The 10,775-nt window shown below is 39.1% G+C and overlaps 1 protein-coding gene across 4 annotated transcripts in view; it reads left to right on the forward strand.

Moving 5' to 3' along the window:
- gdpd5b (glycerophosphodiester phosphodiesterase domain containing 5b) overlaps positions 1-8,836 on the forward strand; it is a 56,738-nt gene extending 47,902 nt beyond the window's left edge. Inside the window, exons 12-17 of one of the 4 annotated variants that reach the window (XM_084717247.1) lie at positions 347-504; positions 602-749; positions 3,210-3,292; positions 4,372-4,386; positions 5,498-5,610; positions 8,251-8,836. In XM_084717247.1, coding sequence (XP_084573373.1) covers positions 347-504; positions 602-749; positions 3,210-3,292; positions 4,372-4,386; positions 5,498-5,610; positions 8,251-8,336 — 603 coding nt within the window. In that variant the 3' untranslated portion in view covers positions 8,337-8,836. Of the gene's footprint in view, positions 1-346; positions 505-601; positions 750-3,209; positions 3,293-4,371; positions 4,387-5,497; positions 5,611-5,912; positions 6,263-8,250 lie in introns of those variants that run through there. The other 3 variants (XM_084717249.1, XM_084717248.1, XM_084717250.1) reach the window with 3 other exon arrangements.
- Positions 8,837-10,775: the final 1,939 nt, after the last annotated feature.

Consider the following 10,775-nt stretch of genomic DNA (forward strand, 5'->3'; position numbering starts at 1 on the left):
TAAGTTATATAAATTCTAGAGAAATATTTAAATAATTAATTAGACTTTAACTAAATCTGGTAAATTTTATTCAACTGAAACTAGACAATTCAGGTAACAATTCAGATGACTAAAACTAAATGTAATTTTAGTCCAAAGAGGATGACTAAAACCAAATCAAAATTGATGTCAAAGTTAATTCTGTTGCATTCTGAACATTGAAACATGATGGGTTAAACATATGATTTAATCTAATAATAGCCATATAAACTCACTCTGTCGCCACTGAGTCTTTCCTGTCACATGCATTCAGATGCTGATACTTGAGTTTAATTGAGACAAGTGTAACAGTGTTAACTCTGTGTAGGTGATGTGGACTCCAGATGAAGACAGAGATCAGGTGAGACACGTGGCACCCGGTTTGATCCAGACCTCGGTGGACAAACAGAGTCCTCAAACTCTCCATCAGAACGGCATCAACAGGCTGCTGCTCAGATACAATCAGGCAAGCACATGGGAAATCAGGTAGGAACACACACACACAACCCTGATATGTTATCAGGCTTGTACCTTAATGCACATGGATTCAAAGCCATTCCTGAATGTGTGTGATCGCTTTCAGAAACTTCTCCCAGAGCAACATCAACCTCACGCTTTACACCATCAACGAGCCCTGGTTGTACTCGGTGCTTTGGTGCAGTGGGGTGTCTTCAGTCTCTTCAGAAGCCCCACATATCCTCAATAAGGTGCCTTACCCCATCTGGCTCATGGTAAGTGGTGTTAATTTTTTATGTTTTGTTTTAGTTAAAATTTTAGTCAAAGTTTTATTCATAGTTTTCTATTTCATGACACTTTGATGGATTTTTCTGAAGGATATTTCTCATAGCTGTATTCCAAAGAGAAGTAAACATACTTTGAACTGTGTTTCATTATCTAAGGCTAGGCTAGAGTGTTACTAACGCATTCTTAAATATCACGAAACTGAATGCAAAATTATTGATTAGTCATTATTTATTATTATCTGACACAGATAATGTTAATCACCCGATAACACTGCTAAATTTGGCATCATGTTTTATTCAGTTAAACTCCAAAATCAGGTATTATAAAAGTGTATTTACTAGACCTGCAAGTAACTGCAGATCTGTGGATTATTAATCAATTAATAAGTGATTAATTGATCAGTTGTTGCAGCTGTAGTGTAAACTGTGACTTTAAAGCAGACAAGCATTATCTGGTAAATAAGGTTTATTCACTCTACATGGAGCTAAAACTTGCACTGAATTATGTAAATGTTTACTGAATGAGTAAGTGTCTTTTCATGAGTCGTAACAATTCATAAATCATTTTTTAGGAGGAGTAGATGTTTTACTGTAAACTCGGCTCCATAAATTTGACAATAATAGTTCTTCTTTTTTTTAACTAACATTACATAAGTCCTATAAGGGAATTAACATAGATGCATGTTATCAAATCAAACTTGCATAACTGATACTTACCTTGTCAGCCAGATGCTGCATGATGATAGCATTTTAAAATTGGGTTTTTTCTGCACATATGTAATCCACAAGGTGCTCCATCTTCATTGGGAACATTACACTTAGTCTTGATTTCATTATGAATATAAAAGAAGTGTCTACAAACAGGTTGTCTCTCCTCTTTGTTTTCTTCCACCCCGGACAGGCCACTGGTGAAGATGAGGCACGCACTTTTGAAGCTGTCTTGAGTTACTAGTTGACTTACTTTAATCTGACTGAGGTTGTCCATTCAAACAGAGCCCACTACTCGTCAGGACATGATGAGCAGAGATATTTCTTGGAATTTTTGTCGGCAATATTCTTTTCATTTACATTGCCGTCATAATTTAGTCATGAAGTTAAAGGATGTCATTGAATACTTGACATCAGAATTTCTATTGACTAAGTTGACCTTGATGGTAAAGACATGCTTTTCTGTATAGAAATTCCCAGGTATCACTTTGCAATGCAACTTTTCTTCCCTTTTCTGTTCAGCCAGTCTCTCTGTGTACCCACCAGCCTTGAAGAGAGCTGCTTGGTAACAGGTTTTTAAAAATAAATGTAAAAGGCTTCATAAACTGGCTATAAGCTGCAACAGTGTAGATGGTATAAGATGACAGCCTGTCTCTACTCTCTCCACTTGACTAGATTTTAACAGGTGATATCATCAAGGGAGCGTCGCTGTCGACTGAGCTCATCCAGTCTGTTTATTTCCTTCACTGAACATGCTTTCCTCTTATTTTTCAACAATCATCTGAGGTCCCAGCACAGCAGTAAGGCAGGCACCGTTGCTGTGATGTATCCTGTAGTGTATGACTCATGGCTTTCTAGTTAAGTCTTCTCCTCAAACCTCTCATCATGGCTAACGCCCACACTGTGCCTCTCTGGTATCGCCTCACCCGCCTCGTCTTTACAGCGTGCTAGCTTGGCCCTCCCCGTCTCCACCGCCATACGCGAACTCTGCACGACAACATGTGGACATGACCCCCAGCCCCCTGCTGAGGTTGAGGCAGAGTTCAGGCTGCAGGACATCTGCAGAGCTGTCCGTTAGTTTGAACTGTAAAAAGTCAAGTGACATCTGCCATTGGATGTTGTTAAGGCTGGTGGAAGTGAATATTTATTCTCAGGACATCCACTTTGTTTTGCAGGTTTTCCTCTTGTGATGTTTTTGTACATGACACTATCAAGGATTGTGTTTAAGTGCTTTGCTTGTTAAATACATTGTCACAAGAATGCACTAAAATAATTGCTAAAGTTCCCAATTTAAATGACATTACAGAGGGGGTGGCAGTTTATTTTTGGTGTCACTGGGCAAGTTCTATAACTCTATAAGCATACTTTACTTTAAGCAAAATGTAATTCAAGTAGTCTGAGAGACAGACTTTTCTTTGTCCTCCTGGCTCTCTTTTCAGACTTTAGAAAATCTAGTCCATGATAGGACACTTTGCCCAATCACAGGTTGGTACGATAGTTAATTGTTCAGTCTCATTCAGAAAGACACCTGTACTTCACAACCTGGGACACCAACCAATCAACCATCTTCTAGCCACCAATCCAAAGCACTCGTTTTTTGGTGACCTGGTAATGAAACTCAAAGCTCAAAATGTGTTTATTTGCAGAAGTACTGAGCAGACATTTTATTGTTGTCATGTAGCTCCACCCAGTGGTGGACCCTGCTATAAACTGAATGACTATTGATGTGTGTGTTTCCAGAGACCAGATGAATACTGCCTGATGTGGGTGTCTGCAGACCTCATCTCCTTTGCCGTAGTCATAGGAATATTCATTTTCCAGAAGTAAGTACACTCAAATGTTGATAAAACTGCAGTCCAATCATTGTAATGAGCTCTTGCACGAGAGTTAATGTTTCCCCATTTTCTGCTGATGTATGAAGACAAAAGTAAACAGTTCATATCACTAATTACTGCTGATTAACACACTCTTCATTTACATCTCTGACTCAGTGTATCACAGTTTTAACAGGGTTCCCACACAGTATGGAAAAGTATGGCATTTGAATTGAATTATTTCCAGGTCTGGATAAGTCTGGGAAAAAAGAAAAGAAAGTATAGAAAAATATTTGTCTTTCCAGAATATTATTCATGTTCTGTTTTCTAAAATATAAAATGCTGAATTTCTAAAAGGAAATTTATTATATGAGCTGTGTTTTTCATGTGTTTCAAGCTGTTTCAGCTGTTTTTGTTGTTGATGTAACATTCCATAAATATCGATAGCAGTGTTGTTTGTTCCAGTTTTCGATGTTATGGTACTGATCAGGAAGCGTTACCGATTCTCGATACCCATCCCTACAGACTTTTACCCAGTAGATATCTCTCTGTAACACATCATTAAAATAACTGGTGTTCCTTTGTGTTTAAATTGCTTTTTAAAATGATTTTGCTAATAATAATAGCTGTATTTATTTCAGAACATGTTAATGTGTTATGTGGTATTATTAGCTGCTATGATGTATTTTTGCTGTTCTCTCCATCTGCATCGGTGACAGTGAAGATGTACTTTGTATGCCTTCTCCTAGCTAAAATGTGTAACCCCTTCACACTCCTTCACTGTTTCTTCTCCATTGTTGGAGAGTTTGTTTGTTTCTGTGACGACTCCAGAGACAGATGGCCCGTCCTTCTGTCCTCTCTCGGATGGAGGGCACTGATCTTTGTGGGGTTTTTTTACGGTCTGGTGCGGGTTTTTCTTCTGCTTAGTCGAGCTCTTCAGTAGCTTCTGCTGGCTTCTAAACTGACCTCTCTTGTCTCCTGCCTTCTTTTGTCCTTTTTTTGTCCTTCCGCCTCTTCCTCGTCCTCTCTCCTCTGCCTGATGTGCATGCTCTTCTCCTCCTCTGCTGCATTCTGGCATCTTCTCTCAGCTATCACATGATCAGGTAACTGGGTCACCTCTTCCTGACCCAAAGTCTTCTCTCCTTTCACTGTCTCTCTGTCTTTCACTATCTTTATTCATCCTTCTTTTCTTTCTTTGTTCTTTTTCCCTTCTCTCTATTAAGACTTCACTCTCCATTAGATTTTTCTATCCACCTTACTTCCACTGCCCTTCTCTTTTATTCTCTCTCTCTCTTTGACTTCTCTCTGTCTCACCTGAATCGTTGTACTGCACTGCTGCCACTTTCTTCTGGAGGGAAGAGCTCACGTCTATATCCCTTTGGGCTAAATAAAATAAATGTTTTCCACCCACACAGCACAAAATATCCTCAGCATTTAAGCCGCCAATGAGATTTAAAATTTATTACCCATCTTATTAAGCCAAACGACTTAACGTCTAAAACGAACTACAGATATGCATTCATCAGGGGAAGAGCTTCAGCATTGGCTTTTATTGATGCTGATGAGCTAAAAGCTTGCTTGTTTGCATTTCTGTTTCTGAGCATTAGTCACAAATCGTTGTGACTAATACTCTGCAGTTAGGCTAATTGAAATCAAGGCTGTTTTCATTAAAGCAAGGACACTGTTTTCAACAGAAACAAATTTCTCTGACTTGACTGATACAAAAGGTTAAATCTAGGGAATCATCCTCTGTACAACCAACAAATGATGATTAGATGAACAAGGCATTCATGTTTCACAGAATAGAGCAAAATCTTATGTAATTATATTTTCCAAATTAGCCCTGGTTAGAAATCCTATGTGCAACACATGTGTATCATGTTATTGTAAACTGTCTTGCATTGTCCCTGACAAATCAGCGAATAAATAAAATGACATAAAGGTATAGAGGAAGGTGCACTTTAAACCAAATCAAAAGATCAAACAAACCTTAACTAGAATAGGAATCTGTTTGCTTGAGGAAATACTCAAACGTGTCAGGTTGTTTTTCTCATAAAACAGAAAAATTCCATAGTTCCTTTTAAAGATTTAATCTTATCCTTCTATGGACTAATATCGTGACCGTGACCTGCGTATTGAGAGCAGAGGCAGCAGTATTTAGTGACTTTGTCCTTGTCTCGAGGAGATCTCTGACCCCTCATGTGACCCCTGCAGGTATCGGATGAGCGGTATGCGCAGCTACAACCCTGAACAGATCATGCTGAGTGCCGCGGTCAGGAGGTCCAGCAGAGACCTCAACGTGATGAAGGAGAAACTCATCTTCTCTGGTAAGACCCTCACACCGAGACCAGAGAGACATGTGTTTGTTTGTCACTCTTTGATGTTTTGTAGTGTGTTCTCATTGGCTGTTTGGGATCCTGAAATCCAAAACAAAATTCTATCTTTTCATTTTTACCTTAGATTTGCTGATTTACAAAAAGAATCATAGTTTTATTACATATTTAGCTAAATATGAAGAATTGGCTGTTTTGAGTTTCAGGTGCCCAGCTAGCATGTCACTCCATCCCAGCATGCATCTGTCTGTCTGTGAATGTTCTCGCTCCTACTCTTCCTCTCTTCCCTGTTGAAGGTCAACCCCAGTAGCGGCCTGCCTGTGTGATGTGCACCACCTCCTCTCCATGCTACCACCAGTGTGATTTCCCCCTTTATTCCATGCATCCATTGCATCCCTTGTTACCCGTCACTTCTCTGCCTACTCTGCCCTTCTCCCCCTTCATCCATCCATCCATCCCTTCATGCACCAAACCTCCCCCATAATTCTCCCACTGGACACAACGCCATGTGTAGGGGAGCTTATAGACGCCCCACTCTGTCTAGACAGCCTCTAGTGCTGGGGGTCAAAGGTAAGTCACAGCAGTGCCAGCTGTTTGAGGTTCTTCATTGTTTTCAGATTAATTTTTTAATTTTTCAGCCAGTGACTTGTTTGTCATCTTTTTGCTCAAAGCCAGGTGTCCTCTTGTGAAAGTGACCATGGCAATGTATGGAAGCCCTGAGAGGCAAGTTACTCTACTGGTGATCCATTTTCTAAGTCTGATCTGAATCGTTTTTTCTCCTGTGTTTCTGACCGAAGAAAAGAATAATAAAATTACAACTATTGTGATAATCAGTTTGAGTTGGGGTTGCAAATTGTAATTGTCTGCTTAATCAATCATTGGTAACATTACTGATCAATTATTTGATTATCGTAATTTCTGGACTATAAGCCGCTACTTTTTTCACACGCTTTGAACCCTGCGGCCTAAACAATGATGCGGCTAATCTAGAGATTTTTACGGGCTAACGGCCTCCAGGAGGCGCTCTAGCAGGAAGCGCAAGAGCGAGACAGACAGGTGGAAGAGATAATGCGCCGAGGAAGACGCTAGTTTGATTGTGTTTTGAACAGTCATTTTGCGCATCATGCACACACCCTCATCATGGAAAACACACGAAGAAATGCATTTGCTGCAGCTTTTAAGTTAAAGGCAATCGATCTGGCTGTCGAAGAAGGAAACAGAGCTGCTGCATGTAAGCTTGGCATTTTTTAACCAGCCGTGTTACTGCCGTGTTACAAGCACTGTTTGGAAAAAAGCTTTTATTTAATTAAAACTTACAAAAAAGTCTTTCTGTGTACCATCTTTGTGTGTAAATATCTCATGTTACGACGCGGACACCTGCGGCTTATAGACAAGTGCAGCCTATATATGTACCATTTTTTTCTTTTTAAAGGACCAGTGTGTAATAATTACAGGAATTTATGTACATAAATGAGATATTATATATAAGTATGTTATTTATTATTATCAATCAACATAAACTCATAATCTATATGTTCCCGTTACTTTAGAAATAGCCATTTATAGTTACATACTGTCGGGTCGACTTACAGAGATCATCATCCTGCGTCGTCTACGGCAGCGCAGAGCGGACAAACTGCACTAACAGTGAGTCTTGGGAAGCCCATGGCGACCTTACGTAGACGCTGCATCGTAAACACGGAAGTAGATGGGGAGGATAGACGCGGGTGATTGCTGGCACAGTTTTGACAAATGGAGGATCATACATACACTGTACCAGAACAGAAAGCAGCGGACAGTGAATCCCCGTCATCCAAGAAGCGGAGACGCGAAGAAAGTAAACGCAAGCATGACAGGAAACGGCAAAAACACGAATCAACATCGGCATAGCGTTTACACAATGGAAATCGCTGATGGAGGACAAACGTTTTCACAGTGACGCCGAGGTTGCCTGTTTTCTGCTGGACAGGTAATTCATCCTACACACATAGTTGTAGTTTGTTGTGAGATAGCTTTCGCTCGCCATTTTGTCCGCTGTCGGCCACCGTACTCTTGGTGAAAGAGGGGCGATGTCGGGGTAAATCCTCTTAGTTGCAATCTAAGGTTTGAACACTAGATGCCGCTGGAAATCAGACACTTCTTTAAATTTAGTTGGTTCGGCTTATATTCAGGTGCGCTCATATATATATTCAGGTGCGAACATTACGGTAATTGTTATTTAAAAAAAATATTTTGCTTATGCAAAATAGTACCGATGTGATTTCCCCCCACTCAATCAAAGCTTTATTTCCATATCATATTGCATATTCCCTGACAGCATTACATAGCCTATGAAACGTATGAAACAGAAAGGCCTATATATTAAATACATATAACTGAATATCACAAAACATGCAGCGCACATAGATCGTTTTTTGATAGTAGATCAATTAAATTCCTTAATAACAGATTAATCGAACATTCATTAAAGCAATAGTTCGCTTGTTCTTTAGTCATAATCACAGGAGAGAAAATCATTTTGATCTGGCTTAGAAAATAGATCACCAGAATTAGTTCCTCCTTTGCCTTTCAGGGCTTCTGTAGCAATGCCACTATACATACTGACTCTTTTTTTTCTCTTTTGGCGCCCTCCAGAGGTGGGGAATGGAGTTGGCAGTGCTGAGGAGCTGTATGCAGACAATGGCTACAACTACTACACCAATCAGGGCATTAGCCAGTGATTGGGACTCAGCCTGTGTGGACCTACTGTAGCAAGACGGAGACGACGACACCCCCATTGTTCTTGTGACATCTGTTCTCCTCTGTCCTACTGATGAACTGACAGACTGCTGTATCTGACGGAGAAAACAGCCACCCAGTTGCTTTATGTACATTCTGTAAATAGTTTGGGTTTTTTTTTCGCTTGTCAGACATACTGTATATCACACGGGACTACATGCACTTTTTAAATAATGGAATGCGCCAAATCTATGGCCTCTTTTCTTGCATCTAAATGTCTAAGAGGCCCCTCTGAGTTACCAATGCCTGCTTCTTTTTAAAGACGCCTTTCCAGAGTCTTTGATTTAAGCTAATTTTCCAAAGCAGTTCCTTGTTTTTAACCACTGTATATGATATTCTTCTCTGAGCAGATGAATTTCTTTTTATTGCAGCATGAGACTATAAACGCTAACGGCTCAATATGCTCCTGCCTTCTGTCAGCACTCCACTGTGCTGTTGTTCTTAATAGTACAAATATTAATATTTATATTTAAAGAGAAAAACAAAAAAACACAAACAAGCTGTTTACAGAAGTCCTGCCTTCTCCTCCAAGTGAAATATTCACATGGTGTACGTAAGATAATTATTTTGATCGAGGCTGAATGCCCCAACCCCATCACACAGCCACACAAACACACACACACACACACGCGCGCGCGCGCACGCATGTGTGTGTGCCCTACTTTTGACCAGTGCATAGAACTGTAATGATAATTTTTACCTGATGTGTGAGCTGTGCTCCCAGTGCAACAAGAGGAACTGGTGAAAATGGTTTGGAGATGAACATTGTGCTGTCTTTTTATGGTTAATGTGAATTTGTTGGATTATTTTCTTCTATTTTTTAAAGATGTGTATGGTGTATTGTGTGTATTCAGGCTGGGTACTTTTTTTTTTTTTTACCCTGTGTGCAGTGCTATGTTGAGTGTGTTACTGTACATAAAAGGTTAACTGATGTGTGAGATGCTCCAGCCAACTAAGAATTACATTTGAATAATGTGACATTGATTAAAGTGTTGAATAATTACAATAACAGTTGTCTGGTCACAATGGAAGTCATTTCCCTCACTACTCAGCCTCTGAATTGCAGATAAGTCTGTGGTATTTTAGTGTTACATACACAGTGCATCTAAGTGTTGGTTGCTGGTGTAAAGCTGAATGCTGTAAGGTAAATGAAGTGGGTGCTAAATGTGAAAATAAAGCTCTGAGCTAACTGAAGGGACGCTACAGGTATCACAAGAGGCAGCACAGGATCAAGAAATGGATTGCCTTTTGTGTTCATTTTCTTTCTTTGGGTATTACTGTGCCTAAGAAGTAAACATTAAAAAAATCTTCTAATACAGGAGTCTGTGTTTTCTTTACTCATTGTGTTTTGGTCCAGTAGTTTTTGTGTGGTGGGTTTCGAGGTTTAAAACTTAATATATAAATACATTATTATATAATTAAATTATTTGAATAAATGTCATTTAATGTGTATTATTATATAATAAATGCTTAAGTAAATTTAAAAATGTCATTTAATGCTTAATTGATCTTTAACTCTTGCCTCTTTTGTAACCTCTGTCAACCTTTTCCATTTACTAGCTGCTATTTAACGCTAATCTAACCTGTTCTACATCAGTTGTTAGCTACCTGTTACATCCGATAGCTAATGTTAGCAAGACGCTAGCTAACTACCTATCTCTACATCAGTCATTAGTCAGTATTTGTTAACATTTGCTAACTAAAGATGTGACTAAGGTCCTCCAGCCACTTCTTTCAACCATCTTCAATATTTATTTTTCTTTAAAACATAGATGAGCTGAGCACAGGGCAAATCTGAGTACAAGAAACAGGAAAGGAGAATTTTCACTAAGGTTCTCCCCAGTATGGAAAGTATTTTAGTCCATATTAATTAATTTTTTAAAAAGCAGGGTTCTTCATTCTTCATTTATTTTTATTTATTTCCCTGCTCTTTGTATTTCCAGTTCTTACAGAATCTGAGGACAGGACATATTTGTCCTTTCAGTTGATGTGTAAATAGGATGTGATGTCCCAATAAAACTCATCTGTAAAAGAAAACAGAAGTGTATTTTAATTGATGATTGTGATGAGAATTACACTTCCTCCCTGTAAGCACATTTCCCCAAAATGCTTAACAACTCATTTGACTCTTCAGATCAATTCCTTGGAAGCAGAAATGTAAAATCTTGGTCCAAACTGCACAAGCTGAACTTGAATTATGATGTCTCCAAGTACCTCTGTGTACAGATTGAGTTCCTTTCACTCACTAATAATTAATGTCTCTCATTTTATTTACTATTGTCCCTGTATACCTGCAAATAATGAATTAAGGAAGACAGAAAATCTTTTGGAATAGCGGTTAGTCCACACTACTATGTCTGCAGGAGCCGAGCACAGAGAGA

This window comes from Lutjanus erythropterus, chromosome 4 (genome assembly GCF_056507025.1).
Source record: "Lutjanus erythropterus isolate fLutEry1 chromosome 4, fLutEry1.hap2, whole genome shotgun sequence".
NCBI classification, from domain to species: Eukaryota; Metazoa; Chordata; class Actinopteri; order Lutjaniformes; family Lutjanidae; genus Lutjanus; species Lutjanus erythropterus.